Below are 17,096 nucleotides of genomic sequence, written 5' to 3'. Positions count from 1 at the left end.
ATGCATTGGCTCAACGTTATAGACGAGAGGGCGCTGCGGTCAAATGCTCAAATGCGTATATAACCACGTTCCATACCACACGTTCTCTTTCTGACATGGACCGTTGACTTAAGCGGTGGAGATGCGTTCCCACGGCTTCTAGCGGATCCAAGCTGATCCGCTAGAAGAATTACTGGCTCTGCATTTCACTGACCATAAAGCAGTAATAATGAGGTTGAAACGCAGCCTATGAGCAATAAAAAAAATCAGCACCATCAGCACTACCTATGAACAATAAAATCAGTATCATCAGCACTACCAGAGCTTCACCCCAATCAACATCATTCACATCGTGGAGGTGCGGTCTTTTTTTTTTTAGGTGTTCTGCAAGAACAGTGTGGAGCCTGCTGGAATCCTGTTTTGTTATAAATTCATGGAACAGCTCTTAATTAATAGAATGCGTAACTTCAGTTTCAAAGATTAAAACCACGAAGAACAAGGATGGACGATGACTCCCTTGCAGAGTGAAAGAGAGTGGTCGTCCGTCCTCGTGTTTTGTGTTTCAATTCTTTTGAATTGAAGTACCCAGTCCATTGGCAAAACGCTCGCATCGATTCAACACAAAACGACTTGCTTACTTTCACTGACAACTGTTCAGAATAAACCGTTAGCTTTTATGATTTACGAGACTGGCATTAAGAGTCTGAGAAAGTGTTGCAGAAAAAGGAGCGGTATTCACCCCATCAGCTTGCAGCCAGAAGAAGTGGCCACATGATCTGGTGCTGCCAACGTGTGTCGTAGCCAAAGGCTTGGGTTGGCAGTGCGCTTGGCATGCTCTGTGCTTCGAGCATCGTTACGGTTCGGCTGTTCCTGTTAGCACTGTGATTGGTCACGAGTTCTGCTGAAGCACTGATTGTAACTGAGCTCAGGCAGAGTGCTCGTGTTTAGTCTACAAGCTGCGTCCCGGCATTGTAACGCCGAGGTTATTGCGAAGGAGACCTAAAGAGTAGTCTGCTTCAGTCCTTGAAATCAGACTCCGATAAAGGAACTTATGGCTGGGTAGCATCGCACGTGGCTAAAGTTGTGTCCAGAGCAACTTAACTCCTTGACTGTTCTTTTATTTTTGGGAGTTTTTGACCCTCAACTGCCTCACGTTGATGAGTTAGACTTGTCCAGAATGGTTAAGGGGTTAATAAACTAGTTGGCACCCCACTCACTGATTTTCTTGTGGTCGCCGCCTGTTCGGTACCCGGTGCAGAGCGGTCGCAATTTGCGATTTTTACAGTTTGAAAATGCAACTTTCCGAGCTTTAGGTGCAATGGATAATAATAATTTGGTCTGTCGTGGTCTGTTATACTATTTCTGAAGGATGAAAAACCGTTATTCGTGCAATTTCAGAGAAAGCTTCGGACAGCTGGCAGCAATGATTTTAAAGGCCGACGACCAGATATGAGATTCTGCTAGGCAAAAGAGCCTTTTCACCCTGGGGGAGGAGGAAACAGGCAACGGCGGAGAGGGTAGAAGGGGGGGAGGAGGAAGCGGGGGAAAAGTGGGAAGAGCGAATTGTTCGTCGGTCTTTAAGCAGAGAGATATACCCCACACCGTCTGTTGATAGTTACAATATTGCAGAGGGAAACGAATTGGCTTAGAAGGATGAAGGGAGGAAATATACTTTTGTTTTTAGTTTCTAAGCTAGGCGGCTCAAGCTACCTCCTTGTTATAAAGGGTGCAGTTGTTAGCGTCCATCCCTCCATCCATCCATTCGATGGCTGGTGTCTCGTGGCACTGAAGCGTAGCTTACCTGGTGGCTCTACTGTAAAGTTTTGAGAGAACGCCCGCCCCGGAGAGATCGCCCATCCTATTTTTCTGGCTAAATATCTGTAACGTAAATATTCCGAAAGATTGCCCACCCCCTATTCCCATTGGACGTCATGTGATGTCCGATTTTAATGGCATCTGCTGCACAATCTCCTGTACTGGTATGTCTGATGAGTGAGTTCGTACCGGGTTCCCGCGTTTTTGTCTGCAATCTGCGCACGCGATATCGGCTCCCGTAACATGCGAGTAGTTCCCGCGTGTATATTACATTGTGAAATGCTAATCTGACGTGTCTGCAATCTGCAGTATTAATTCCTGTGACGTGAGAATTTGTAGCGGATTCCTGCGTTTTTGTCCGCGACCTGCACATGCGATATCGATTCGCATAACACGTGAGTTGGTCCCGCGCGTATATTGCATCGTGAAATACGATTCTGCTGCGTCCGCTATCTGTGGTATTCGTTCCCATGACATACGAGTTTGTAGCGGATTCCCGCGTTTTTGTCTGCGATCTGTGTGCGCGACATTGGTTCCCTTGCCAGGCAAGTCTATATCGGTTCTTGTGACAGGCAAGTTTATAGCGAGTTCCCGCATGTTTATTGCACTACAGTAAAACCTCGTTATAACAAAACAAGATATAACAAACTAATGGATATAACAAACTAATGGATATAACAAAGCAATCATAATTCCCCTTGCTTGCTAATAGTGGGAAGAAATGGACATGGGCTATAACAAACTAATGGTTATAACGAAATAATTACGACCGCTCCTTCAACTTTGTTATAACGAGGTTTTACTGTATAAAACTTGGATCTGCCGAGTTCGCGATTTGCGGTATTCGTTCCCGAGAGATGAGAGTTCTCAGTGGGTTCCCGTGGGTCCTTCGCACGGTAAAACGCAAATGTGCTGCGTCTGCAACCTGCCGCATCCTTTCCCGTGACACAGGAGTTTGTAGTGAATTTTTGTGTGTTTATTGCATCGTGAATCGCGAATTTGCTGTGTCCGCGATCTGGAGTATCAGTTCCCGTGTCGCATGGTTTGTAGCGGTTGCTCAGTGTTAATCATTAATTTTTGATGAGGTTTTGCTGTGGCATCCCCAAAGATAGCCCACCCCATGTTCTTGACCATTTATCTCTTCATTTTGGGTGGGCGTTCTTTCGGAACTTTACGGTAGTTGTGTCCAGTTGTGTCAGTAGGTTTATGTAAAGTGCGTAAAATTCCATTCCAGCATTGTTTTACGACCTCCTTTTAACCGTAGAGCAGCTTGGTTTGCTGCCAAGTGAATCCTTTCAAACCCCGAGCATGCATCATGACAAACAAACCGAAAAACATGAAACGGCATGCATTTCTAACAGTTGGAGTTCCAAGTTTCGTTTTTATAAATTACCTTTGCTTTTCAGTTTCTGTGAGTGCCTTACGAAATAAGCTCCGTAGGCTTTCCAGTTTTCCGTAAATGGTGGAGTTAATATCTCTTTACAAGGTGTGGTTTGGGAAAGAACCACCGAAACCAGAACTCTCCACCCGAGTATGAGAGATTCTTGTCCTCGGCACATATGATAACTGGCCAAAAAATTCACCTTGTGTCCACCTTCCTCTTCTCTTGGTACATTGCAGATGGTGCCACCACTGGATTTTTGACCGTTCAATCAGCATGCGAGGCTATGAATTGCGTGCTTGAATTGGAGTGGACCCTTTTCCAGAAAGCTTCTGCGCATGTGTACACCTTCTCCCCTGGCCTCTCTTCCCAGTGTCACCATTTTCAGAAGGCACCGTCCCCCACAACCAACATTTTCAGCGCCTATCTTTGCGCATAATTAATCTTTTTTGTCGATTATTTTTTGACCATTCGTAGTATGGGGCTTAAAAAATGGTAAAAGCCAACGTGTCGACACGATGCCATTGTGTTTCGACGAGCAGACGCATGTTAGCTGCCCTCCATTTGTACTTTGCAGACAAACCACCAAACGGCGCTTGTTACTTGAAGAAGGTTGTTTGATCGGTGCTGCCCAGGAAGCCTTTGCTCAGTCTCTCGGCCTTAAAGTTAGACTTCGAAAATCGAATCTGTGTATCTTTGAAGTTTGTGCAACGCTCTACCGTGTTGAGTTCACGAGCTGCTTGTCCCCTCTCGTCTTTTGCAGAGAGTGAAGCGGTGTCCTTTGACACTGAAAGGCGCCGTTGCTCCAAGTGCTGCATGCTGTTTTCCACCAGGGGAAGGATGCTGCAGCACTTGGCACTGCACGCCCCAAAGTACCAGTGCGACATCTGCTTCAAGCTTTTTTCGCGCAAGCATTACGCCCTACTCCACCGCAAGATCAAGCACGGGATTGGCTTTGGGCCGTATTGAGCGTGTGCCTCGCCCGGAGAGGCACAGATCGCTTGCATCATCTTGAACGCAATTTTTCAAGATGTGGAAAGTTCACCAGCTCGTCTGAATCTTTTGCATCATTTCTAGCTGATCTATCGTTTGTTGTTCTCAAAGCAGCTGCAGTTAATGGGCTGCGATGGTGGTTGTTTGTTCCCATCAGCTGGACAGACTCCCAGTTTTGTCTGGCGACCTAACAAAGGTGGCTTTGTGGAGCCTCAGGAAGACTCGACTAGTCTCGCGTGTTGATAAACGTGCGATTAGACATAACAACTGTACCAAGAGACAATGGACGGTTGAATGAAGCGGACGATTGGATTTAGCAAAGTTCATTGAAAAGACCAGCACAAATACGGGGTGACATAAAGAGAGGGAATGGCTAAAATGAGCAGGAAAAATGGGCGCCTCCGTAGAGAGAGTTTAAACTCTTGTAGGTGGGTTTTAGTAGTGCATGATACCTCGTGAAATTTCAAGACAGAGGTCTGTTTTTACGATTCATAAGAACATTCTTGACGTTTTCAATGGCTAGCTCTGACGCAGACAACCGATTCTCATTGAGTCACGTCTGGAGTTGCTGTTAAGGAGGCTTGTTCTTTGTCTTTCGCTGCTGTTTTTATGTTCAAGTGTGACCCATCAACTGCGTTTAAGTGTCTGTGGTACAAGTTTCTTCCCTGAACGTGTCTTCTTTCATTGGTGATTGGAACCGTAAAATGAATTGCCAACAGCGTGCGCTACCCAAAAGCAGCATTTGCTGCTTGTTCACCTTGCGAGGGTATACCGACAGTATACTACTGGAGAGGGTTATGGCAGTGAGCTGGCACATTTTTAATTTTGTGCTGCGTTGAAACAAACCAGCGACATAACCGTGGTTTTCCAAAGCGGCCACCCAAGTTGTCTGTGCTCCTCACTTCTGTACATAATGTAAAATATAAAGTTTTGGATTTATAAAGCAATTTGTTTCGCGTTGGTGTGGCGAGCAGTTTATTTCGGATGTCGTAAATTCTGTTCCTAGTACAAAAACGCAAAGTTCCTTTTTGAGGCACTTAACATCTAACAAAGAAATCGCTACCCCACTTCGTGGGCTTTTTTTTATTTTCCTTCGTATTTGTGGAGTTTTGTTACGGTGCCTGAAGTGGGTCTTCGACTGGTGCATTTATTATCTTAACCCCCCCCCACCTCCCCCCTGCACCCAAAGCGGTCCCAAAGTGGCAACAAATGGCGTCGCGGGAGCCGACACGTCGCAGTGTCGGACGTCGCGATTCTGGCAGTCGGTGCAGAAGTCCCGGCGGAAAGCTCGAGTGAATGCGAGTGTTGCCGTTGTCGCCTCCACTGCCATACCGCCGCCAGAATCTTGGCTGGCGACAATGTGACAGTATGTGACGTCGTGAAATTGAGGGACCACATTTGAGGACGCAGTAAACGTACCAGACGGGGACGCGCCCCAGGCACCATACTTTGGACGCTCTGGAGGCGTGCTCGGCTATTAAATCCGAACCTGGAAACACCGGGGAAACGTGGCTCTGGTTCACAATGTGTCCGTCGTCGGTTTGGCGAATCCCTTTGCAGCCACCGTGCGGCCCGGACAGGAGCCCGGGGAGGCGCCGTACGTGATCGGCAGGGGCAACCCGCGGTGCCGCTACTGCCAGCGGTCCTTCTACAACACAAGCAGCCTGCGGCGGCACATGCAGCGCCATCTGGACAAGAACCGCATCCGCTACCCGTGCCCCGTCTGCGCCAAGCAGTTTGCCCGCAAGGACTACGTCCGAGAACACTGCATCAACGTCCACGGAACGGACGGTTGAGGGACGTGACGGGGAGAGGGGACGGATTGGTGCTTTCCTCCCCCCCCCTTCTCCCCCCCCCCCCCCGACTCTTTTGGTACATCACTGTATGCCGGTAAAGAGTGTACTGTAAAAAAAGTAGCGGCGACCTATTGGAATTTTGGTATGCGGTAAACATACCGGAGGTCTGGTACGTAACTGCATAATTTAACTACAAACCGATTTCTTGTCTGGGAGCTCTGAGCGGTATTTGGAAACAGATTGTTTCCCCATTACGTGCCTGTGTTTGTCCCTTTTTCGTGGCACTCGATAAACTTTGTCATCTTTCTGCCGTTTGGAATCGTGCAAAGTGTTGAATTGTGTAAATGGTGTTCCTGCGTTTAATAATCACAAATTGTTCCTTTCGTTGCGTCGAAAGCTAGCATAATCTCACCTTTTTGTGCTCGTTGTTGCACGTCGGTGCTGGAAAGACTTCTTACAGGCCATTCACATTCCTGATCATATAAATTAAAATATAGACTATGGCGACTTTACTTTGCTGCCAGGCGTCAAAACTGAAATTAGACTATTGTACTATCTGCCCCCATTTGCGTTGCAATTTTTTCTTCCACATTTGTGCAAAGTGTCTCACATTCTGCACTAATGTGCAAAGCGTCGCATATATTTCCGGGTGTTGCCTGCTGCTGCCATCCTCAGTGTTTTGACCTCTCTGCTTCCTCAAGCAAGTCGGAGAGCTCAACCAAGATGGTTGGCGAAACTTGAGAAATTGGGGTGATGAAGTTGCGACTGAAGTGCAAGGGCCAAGGTTCATCGGAAAAGTGATTTGAAGAGTGCCCCTTTACTTAGAGGGGTACTTCAGCCATTTCTTGAGCTACCCAAACAATTTGCATTTTCTGAATACCCGGACTTTAAAGAAATACTTCAACGAAATTTGAAGTATTCCTGTCGTGTTCAAAAATAGGTTGAATATGATCCACAATATCCGTAAATGACAATCGCACGTTTGTATTTTGAGCCTGTTGGCTCTATTTTTCGTTATAAACGGCCCACTCTGGCAAGCGCTCGGAGAACAGCCTGCAGAGAGCACGTGACGTCCAACGCAGTCGTGACGTAGTTCATCTCGGGACGAGCAAAGCTACGGTGAGGCTGACGTCGAGTGGACGGCCTAGTCGTTCCAGCCACCGAAGCGGATGCTTTTGTACGAATTTTGAGTGGCGGGTTGATCTTCTATAATCTTGTAGGGGGACAATAGCGACTTCTGGTACACACAAAAGGGATTCTCGGGAAGATGCGAGTTCCTCCTTCCCCTCTTCTCTTGTCGTGGCCGGAGGCGAGACACTCACACTCACTAGCTGTCAAGGTTCCTAAACGGGCATTACAAACGAGGCGTTGGCGACATCCACCAGGTGCTCTTTGCTAATCGTTTAATTCGTTTTAAAATTCCTTTTTGTGACTTTTTTTAACAAGATATTGGTGTGTTTGATGTGATATTGCTCCTTTGAACACATATAAACCAAAAAATCAGCACCGAAATTTTGTTGTAGTATCCTTTTAAGGGGCACTGACACATCAAAATAATTTTTTTTTATTATCCGAAACGATTGAAAACGATGCCGGGACATTACCTCAAAACTCGAAACTTGGGAATTCAGTATTTGTAAAGTAAAAAAACAATTTCCAAATGCCGAATTTGAAGTTTCCGCGCGATCCGCGCTGGTGTGTTGACGAGAAATACTGTGGAATTCTACGAGTAGACTTCCTTTCACGGCTCCGCGCTCCAAACCACTGTTTTCACCGCGACCCGAAGCGAGGGGCATGTTCCCTCCCTCGGAAACATGCCCAGGCGGCGTGTTTTCCGAGGGAGGATACAAATCCAGGAGGCGAGATCACACCGGATTATGATTTTTGGTATTTCAAAAAGAAGGGCCATAGTGCGTTTGCAATTGCATTAAAAAACATGTATACGATTGCCGTTATTAAATGTTATAGAAATGTCGCTTACAAAACTTCTAAATTTTATGATTTTTGACGTTGCAAATCAAAAGAAGCGAGGAGCGGGAGAGAAAAGCGCCAGAAATAAAAAAAAGTGCGCGCGCGTGGGGAATTTTTTTTTTTGCAATGCGGTATTTTTTTTGCGTGTCTCTGACTACAACTTGCATCGTTTTAGACAATAAAAGAAATAAAACCCTTGAAGTGTCAGTGCACGCGCGTGGGGAATTTTTTTTTTGCAATGCGGTATTTTTTTGCGTTTTTATGACTACAACTTTCATCGTTTTAGACAATAAAAGAAATACGACCCTTGGGGTGTCAGTGCCCCTTTTAGTCTTTACAGTATGCTATTTATTGTCTTGAAATTCAGAGTAGCTATAACTGTAAATGAAGATGACGCCGAAACCAACCTCCAAATTTCCGCATGCCCCCCAGTGGTATAACGTCACGAACTATAGACTTTCAGGTCGTGCTGGTATTCTTAAACAGAGTATGTCGAGCTTATAATGCAATTAATGCAAAGGTGCAAGCGAGCTGGACAAGAATGACAATAATAATCTCTGGAGAAGGGGAACAAAGGGACAAAAGGGGAAACACAAATCTCCAAACACAGCTAGGTGACTGGTGCGCGAGAGAAAATTCGCCAGGTCCTGGTATCGAACCAAGGACCTCTCTATTTCCAGTGAAGCGCTCTACCGACTGAGCTAACCAGGAGTGAGATGTCAGTAGAGCAAACAGGTCTTATCAGTTGCCACCAGTCTAACACCAACAAGGATGAATGGCCTGGATTTTAACCCTTTGCCTAGCGCAATAATTAAAAAAAAAAAAAAAAAAAAATTTTTTATATGTATAGTAGCATAAGCAGTTTGCATTACCTGCTACGTCAACGTTCATGTTTGGCGCAGCACTGAAGTGCAAAAATGTGGAGGCGCAGTGGAAGGCTTCTTCGCTTTGATCGTCGTACAATGCCGTCACTATGTCTTTTCTCAGAATCCGAGTCGTCGGAGGTAAAGTCAAACAGCTCAGTGGCCTCATTGTCACTATCGGTTGAAAGGTTTATGTCCTCGCTATCCGAATTGAAAGATATATAGTAAAATCTTAAGTTTTCCACGTTTTTGTTCCACACTTCTCACACGGGACATCTCTTCCAGAAGTGGACGCCGCCATATTGGGGAACCCGTACTTGGCAAGTAGGGGTTCCCCAAGCTTCAAACGTTTCAGAACTCCTGGGGTCCGCTTTTGGTCAAGGTGAGAGCGAGAGAAGCGTTCTCAGCTGCCAATTGGATGTGGCGCAACAGCTTGCAGGTAATCAGTCAACGAGACATTTTCTTCACCCATTTGCACGTTCAAAATCGGCAAAATTTTGGTGGGAACGTCTCACTAACTCCCAAATGGCAAGAAAGGTATCTTGGCCTCCGATGTCGATGTGCTTGTTCTTAGTACTTCCTCCTCCACTGGTCGACGTCGGCTCGCTTACGGTGGCAGAACGACTTGAGATTTGCAAACGAAGCGCGGGTTGTCAATGGCTTTCAACGGGAGATGGCAGATGTTCACAATTTTGGCCCGCGTCCGATCTCACTACGACGCGGCGCTCGGTTCGTAGCGGACGGTCAATTTTTAATGCGAAAGCATTAACTGTCTCATGGAACGAGCTGACGTCATCAGTCTGAAGCGCGAAAACGACAGTTTCCTTCGGTTCCATTGGCTGGCGCGCGTCAACGGGGCTCCCATTGGCCGCTGCGCTCGTCAGTTTCCAAGACCGCTCACCTTATGGCGCTGCGTGTCCATCAGCGCGGAGCGTCCAAAATCACCTGGGGAGCACATGCGCTAACTGGCGACGAAAAGTACGCAGCAGACGAAAAAGGGAGCGGACGAGCGGCTTGCAGGCTTTTGCATTCACAACTCATAAGGAATGCTTAGGTGTACCTCGAGATTTTTTTCCTGGTTTTTTAACAGACGTCGTATGGTGTTTTCTTGTTTTATTGCCATCTGCGAAGGGTACTCTGTAGCAGACGAACTGCCTATGAACGCTATCTTTGCTCACTCCACGAGAGGCAAATTAGATCTTGCTCTTGCGGTTACCAAAATCGGACCCCTGATTTAGATGCTTACCACACGGATAGAATACATCAACTGTTGGCGTAAATGCCCGATTGTTAGTCTTGTTCCCGCATGCAAACGATTTTCACTTCAATGAGCTGTAAAAGGAGACGTTAGTTAGGAAGCTGATGTGTTTGTCGAGTTGTCGAAGTGTGTGTGTTCAACGCCCGCCTTTACATGCACACCACAGGCCATTGATCTCGTGGGTTGTTAATATCATTGCACATGCATGTCACACACTCAAATTGTTTTTGCGTCATTTCGGGTGCGTGGGGCTTACTGTAGGTCTGGGTGTTCTTTGTGGCATTCTTTGTATCGGTTGGACAGATTTTCATCTATCTTTTGCATGCGTGTTGATACCCGCAAATAAATGGCTGAAGTTTTGGAGAGTTTCTGGGGTCTGACCTGCTTTGTGGTACTTGCAGTATTTGTATTTGTTCAAAGGCCCCAGAGGTACCTGGGGCGACCTAATGACAACTGTCGTAAAACATTTTTGTACGCTGCATTCTTCAGTGTGATCGAAAGCATGTCTTCTTTTTTGTGGATGGCCTCCAGCCCAGTATAGTTCAAATCAGTTTATGAATACAGGCGACATCATAATGGAACAAATTAGAGATCATAGTCACATTTAGTGTGACCATGCTAAGGTATGGAAATTGGGTTATGGGGATATTTATACAGCGTGTAGTTTAAAAATATCCCCATAACCTAATTTCCATACCTTAGCATGGTCACACTAAATGTGATGGTCACACTAAATCGATCACTGACATGGGAGATGCCAACTTAGGCTTAAATTGATTGTCGTATAACTCAGTATAGCAGCCATCGGTTAGGTACCAGTCGACTGCTCTCTTACGATGTGCATCGTCTCGTCATCTCCAGTTTAGGCTCAATGGATGTTAGTGGCTAGAATCTCTGTATCAGGCGGTAGCTTCTGCCACCTAACAGTCAAGGTGAAGCAAAAGTTTGTTTAAATGGTTTGACCAAGCAGTGTTGTAATTATTTAGATCAGTGCTTGTTTAAATGGTTTGACCAAGCAGTGTTGTAATTATTTAGATCAGTGCTTCCCAAACTGCGACCTATAAAAAATATAAAACATTGTGTAGAGACCTCAAATAGCTTTTTGCGATGACACAAGTTTTTTAATTTAGTTGGAGTGGATTAGTTGGGCTTAAAACCATCGCTAAAAGAAAAATGAATGCCAGCAGGAATGACTGTCCCTAATTACTAAGTGAGCTTGATAGTTAAAGCAGTTCCTGAAAACGGCCCGCAGATTGGGAAACACTGATTAAGAAAATCGCAAGAGGTTGAAACGAAAATAAATGTTGAGTGATGCAACAGCGTAGCATAAAAGCCGAGGGTTTTATTCATAGCACAGTTTGTACAACTGTTGGCAGTAACTTGTAGTTTCTGCTCCCAAGACGTGCAGACGTCCAACACACGCTTGCTTATACAGGAAAATAATCTCGGTGTACACAAGGCACAACAGCTGGGACATTTAGAAAACGAGATTCTGTATGTGAATGTGTATCGAGCACGGCATAACATAGTCGCATGGCCATGGATGTTGCTTTCCTGCAGTGCACTTGTGCACACGAGAAAGAGCATGTTTATAAATATATTCTAAAAAAAATCGAGTGCTGCTGTTTCTAAGCTGGATGCCTGAGGTAGATGTTGCAGCATAAAGTTTATTGGCTTTAGGAGCGACGTTGAAGCATCCCCACTTTGAGTAAAGAAATATTTTTGCTTACGAACAAAATTTGTGAATTTGTTTAGTGGCTCATTGTGAACATGTTCGAAATTGAGTTGCCTATTTTATGCTCGAAACACTGTAGTCAAAACTGCTAGTGTGGTGGGAAGTGTGGAAGAAGAATTGACTCAAGTAGTGAAATCTGGTGTCCACCAATACCTTTTTGAAACAGAATGCAAAATAATGCCAAAGTAGCGTTTGTGCTCACAGTGTGCTGGGAAAACGTCAGTCAACACCACCATTGAGGCAAACTCGTCCCAGACTTAGGAATTTTGTACTTTTTTTTCTAACCTTTGTACCTTTGTACACTTTTCCTACACCAAGAAGAATACAGGAGAGAGTGCTCTCTCCTGTCCCCTTTTTCTCTTCCTAATCATTTGCATTTGCGCTTTTTCACATCATAACAAACATATTCTTAAAGGAATGCTGAACCGAAATCTGGATTCCCCAAAACACGTGGCAAAAGCGTGCAACGGGATGCTACAAACACCATAACGTCACTCATACAGCGATATCTCGAACGGATGACCGTATTTTTAAAAAAAAAAGAGGCGCATTTGGCAGAAATGTTGACGTCATGTTTCTCCGAGAAGGAGAGGGAATGGCCTCGCGTCTTCTCCGCCTCGCGGCCTTGAGGGAGCGAAGCGAAGAGAGGAGGAAACTAGGTACCTTGACGTCACGCGCCTCGTCGGCCTGGTTCAATCTCGACTTCTTTTTCCAAAAATACGACCGTCCATTTGAGATATCGCCTTACTAGTAGTGTTGCAGGGATTTTAGCGTCCCGCCTACATCTCCAGCATTGTTTTTTTTTTAATCCAAATTTCGATTCACCATCTCTTTAACAATGTTCAATAAAAAAAAAATAAAAATACCGTAGAATACCGTGCATCTGCCCCCATTCCACATTAAAAATTTGTCAGATCTGAAAAAATGTGCACAGTACATTGATATGTAAAATTGATGACCGGACAAGTGCCCATCCCCCATTTTTTTGCGATTATCTCAATTTTGAGTGGGCGCTTGCCCAATATTTTACGGTATGCAATTGTATTTTGCAACATTCAGCTCAATCCCAAAAAATCACAGTTTTCACTTGTCTCGTAGATGGATTATATTATGGCACTGGTCTTCTTAACATCAGGAACTGCCACTGGCACAGCAGCCGGGGGGGAGGTTTTGGGCCCCGAGTACCAGGCATCCCAGTTCACATAGAAGGTTGCCACCCTCGCAATACCCGGAACCCAAGAAAAGTCAAATTTGGGGGTTTTACGTGCCAAACCAACGACGGGCATCTGGCACGCCCCAGCGGAGGACTGAGGATTAATTTGGACCACCTGGAAACCTTTTGACGTGCAACCGAAAGCTCGGTTACACGGCGCCTCCCAGAACCCCTCCCCCGCTTTACACAAAGGGCTCCGTATGCCGGATGGTCTAGCTACGCCGCTGGGAATCGAAATGGCTTTGCACAGCAAGTTGAAAGGGGCCGTACATAGCTTGGGGAGAATGTCGCAGTTCCCGAGTCTAGTGGAACATCACTCGTGAGAGAAACAATCGAACGCACAAAAATCGATAGGTAAACAAGAATTCGTATGGACGGTTTGTTTGACTGTACCCGCAAGCCGAAACGCATTTCAGTTCTATGTCGCATTTCCTCGATCCAGGGGAGCTTCTTATTTGTTGTTTCTGCACCTCTACTAGAAAAGTTTACAGCGCCCAAGGTTTCAAACCTTGGAGTTGGCGCAGTTAGGGTTTTTCATCTTTCGTTCACTCAACAATCGTAACTATGAAACGGTAAAACCCCGATTGGTTTCCAACTGTAGGTTGAGAATATTGACCGCAGGCTCTAAGAATGGCGCCATACTCTGTGGCACACTTGCAAGGCACGCGGCGCCGACGGCATGAAAGAACAAGTGGTAGAGAGAAGGAATTCGGGCACATGGTTCTTTCTTGTAATCAACCTTAAAGGGGCAGTGCAACGGTTTTAATGTTGAAAGAATTGCCAGTTCGCATTTTTTATATTGTTTATACAAGCCCAAGTGACCAAAAACGCGACACCTTTCCCCAACAAACGTAATCGCAAGGCAAAAAACGAATTATTTGCCGATCTGCAGCCGCCAGTGGCGGCTACGGGAACTAAAATGACGGCGTCTCTGGGGGATACGCGGAAGTCAACAAACCCTGTCCCCCTCCGCTGCTACACTTGCCGTCAGCCCCGTGGCGAACCGTCCTTTGTGTCTATCGCTCGCCGCGACCTTCGACGAGGCTAATCCTTTGAAAGTCGACAATCGCGGAGGAAGCGGCTGGGGTCTCTGAAAAGAGGGCCCAAGGGGAAACCACAAGAACCCCCAGAGACGTCACTCGAAAGTCGGCGTGAAGAGTTGAGAGGCACTTCGACCTTCGATTTGTTTCATTTTTTTTAAATAAGAACTAGCGCTCGCAAGAAAATGTGGCTTTCGGTTTTTCGTTCCATAGGTGACGCAGATTAATTTCCGCAGTTAATTGGCCAAAGTCTGAAAATCGTTGCACCATCCCTTTAACATGCGCAAAAAACCAACCAAACGTCTTGCAAAATTCGCACAAAAGCAAAAATAGTTCCGCGCCATTTATTTTTAAGAATGAACCATGCGTGGGCATCGATTGTACAGAAATTGCACAAATGCTTTTAACAAAGCCATACTTTCGATTTACTTGGTAAATACTCTCCTTTTTTTCTTTTAAACGGTGCGGAACAATTTTTGTGTTTGTTCCGGATTCGCCTAATTTTTCCAGCTGTTTTTTGCGCGAACGTTCCAGCCCCTATCAAAGGTCGAAAGCTTGCAACGGAGGCAGAGTTGCTTCTGCAGATCTTACGTTGCGGCAGACTATGGTCCAAGTTTTCACTTTCATCCGTCGCTTCCTCCAAACCTGCGGATGCACTTGGAGCCCCTAAACAAGCTACGCTTCAGAGTAATGACAACTCGGCCCTTTTGTTGCTTGAAACCACGGTTGCCAGTTAGTCGAACCTGTATCTAAAATTGTGGAAAACGCCTTTCCATCCCCCAAAAATATTAACACAGTCTGCAACAGAGCAAAATGATATCACTGGAGCTACCCGACACCTTAAGTAAAAGTTCAAGGAATCCAGTTTTCGAACCGTAACTATCGCCGCTCTATGAAACGAGATGGCGGTGCCCACGAGACAATCGGCGAACGAAGTGTCAATACTCTAAGCACAGCTTGCTTAGTGGCTCTGAGCTGTACCTGGCCCGAAGCGCGTCTCTGGCCGGCGTGCTTATCGTGTCTTGATCGTGGTCCCTCGATGTTCACCCGACAACGTCGAGGAGGTGCCCGCCACGATCCTGGCAGTGACACTACGACGGAAGTAAATGCAATAGACGCCCGTTCCGTCGCGGCTCGCTCTTGGCTCGAAGGTCTCCGGAAGTTTCGGTGGCAACGAGTCGGGACGCTGCGCCGCCGCCGCCACTGGCGTTCCCACGTGTTTTTCATTGGTACTTGCGAGCCTAACCGCCAGGATGGTGACATCGGACAGCATGATGCATGGGCTTCCACGACTTTTGTCGCCACTTTGGGACCATTTTTTTGATGCGTGGGTGGTACGGCACCCCCCCCCCCCCCCCCCCAAAAAAAAAAGAAAATGGATGAAGATGCAGGCCAGGCACCGTAACTATGGTGCCTGGAACGTGCTTTTGACCTGTTTGTTTAGCTTATTATTTCAACCACGCGTCGAAAGTGGTCCCAAAGTGGCAACGAATGACGTTACAAAAGCCGGAATGTTGTGCTGTTGGATGTCGCGATCCTGGCGTTCGGGCATTGGAGTTCCGGCAGAAAGCACGAGTCAATGCGAGCGCGGCCGTCGTTGCGGTGTCCCAACTGCTTGGTGCCGAAGCTTCTGCAGATTGTCAAGTTGGAGAGCGACATGCAGCACAACAGGCATCTGGCTCATCCACCACTGCTGCTACACTGCCAGGATCGCTACCGGCGACACATCTACAACGTCGTCAAGCAGAAGTTGAGGGACCACTTTTCAGGACGCGGTAAAACGCGCTGCTGGGAGACTGATTCCGAACACCGCACCGCAACTGCCTCGAGAGGGTTTTCCGAGGCCCCTCTCCTCCTTGCCGTTTCAGTGGCTCTTCTGCGGCCGGTGGCGAAGCATCATGTGCCTGCGGAGGTTGTCGAGGCGGGTGAGCTTGGCGTCGCACACGGAGCACTTGTGAACCCTCTTCTGGCTGCCGTGCATGTCCTTCTTGTGCCGCGACAGTGACTTGACACTCAGGTGCGCGAAGCAGTACGGGCAGGGTGCAGTCTCGGGCTTGCCGCGCCGCGCCAGGGCGAGTTCGCTGCAGCCAGTCTCACCTGGAGGAAACGAGCATTGCTGTTAGTTGGTCGAAGTCTCATTTAAGCAATCAAGCTGTCCAGCTGCTATTTCAAAGCACAGTGGTAACGGAAGCGCTACGAGACTGGACAGTGTCGCCAGACTACCGATCCAAGCATCGTACGTAAAGGACGGGATTGCAGGTTCGATTGCGTGCATTTTGCTAAATCAGGTTATTGTAGCAGGTACATAAACAGCAGTACAAACAAGGACGAGTGCTCACTAGTTAGCCAGCATAAAGGCGCGTTCACACTTGCGACTGCTTACGACTATGCCTTAAAACCTTTTACGACGATAACACACAATAATAGCAGGACAAGCTTTTCCCACAAAGCTCACCATTCTTTCCACTTGAGCAGTGTAAATGCTGTAAAAGGAGACCCTTAACCATGGTGGGCGGAGAGCTTTGGGGGACGATTTTTCTCGACGGACTGTGTTTGCTCGTCGTTGTGTTCAGCGCCATTTCTGTTCGCGCCGCGTTCAACGAAGGGTTCAGTTTGTTACAACATGCCATAATTATGGCACAGGGTTCAACACTGGAAACCAAACACTGTTTCTGGCACACAGATGCGCGTCGCAATCAAAACACTGTGTTCATGGGTGGTGGTGCAATTCAGACTAACATTCGCATCGCACAGGCAATCTGCACATACAGCTAGCTACCAAAAATGGACACTGTCGCAATGACATGCCAGCTTAGAAACGGTTATCGGGCAAATCGCGGAACACATTTCGCAGGTCCTCCCTTTGCGCAACATGACGAAAATGTAGAACTTGGCCCGTCTTCGTTTTCCCTCTCTTTGGTGCCTAGAAGTGAACGAAAATAGGAGTCATTAAAACGCGAGGAAGCACAAGCACACAAAACGATAATTTCTGCACGCCCCCGCAGGCACGCAAGCAAACTTGCTAGACTGTTATCGAAGAATCGAAATGTGC

At 46.7% G+C, this 17,096-nt stretch overlaps 1 protein-coding gene across 2 annotated transcripts in view; it reads left to right on the top strand.

Annotated features, from left to right (window-relative positions):
* LOC8023646 (protein tramtrack, beta isoform) overlaps window positions 1-6,445 on the top strand; it is a 217,870-nt gene extending 211,425 nt beyond the window's left edge. Inside the window, exon 5 of one of the 2 annotated variants that reach the window (XM_029966529.4) lies at window positions 5,729-6,445. In XM_029966529.4, coding sequence (XP_029822389.2) covers window positions 5,729-5,964 — 236 coding nt within the window. In that variant the 3' untranslated portion in view covers window positions 5,965-6,445. The remainder of the gene's footprint in view (window positions 1-5,728) is intronic. The other variant, XM_040505260.2, reaches the window with a different exon arrangement.
* Window positions 6,446-17,096: the final 10,651 nt, after the last annotated feature.

The sequence above is a fragment of the Ixodes scapularis genome, unplaced genomic scaffold (genome assembly GCF_016920785.2).
Source record: "Ixodes scapularis isolate PalLabHiFi unplaced genomic scaffold, ASM1692078v2 PGA_scaffold11__112_contigs__length_91849675, whole genome shotgun sequence".
In the NCBI taxonomy this organism is placed as follows: domain Eukaryota; kingdom Metazoa; phylum Arthropoda; class Arachnida; order Ixodida; family Ixodidae; genus Ixodes; species Ixodes scapularis.
The sequence above is the reverse complement of the archived record's forward strand: the minus strand, read 5'-3'. Positions and strand labels throughout refer to the sequence as shown.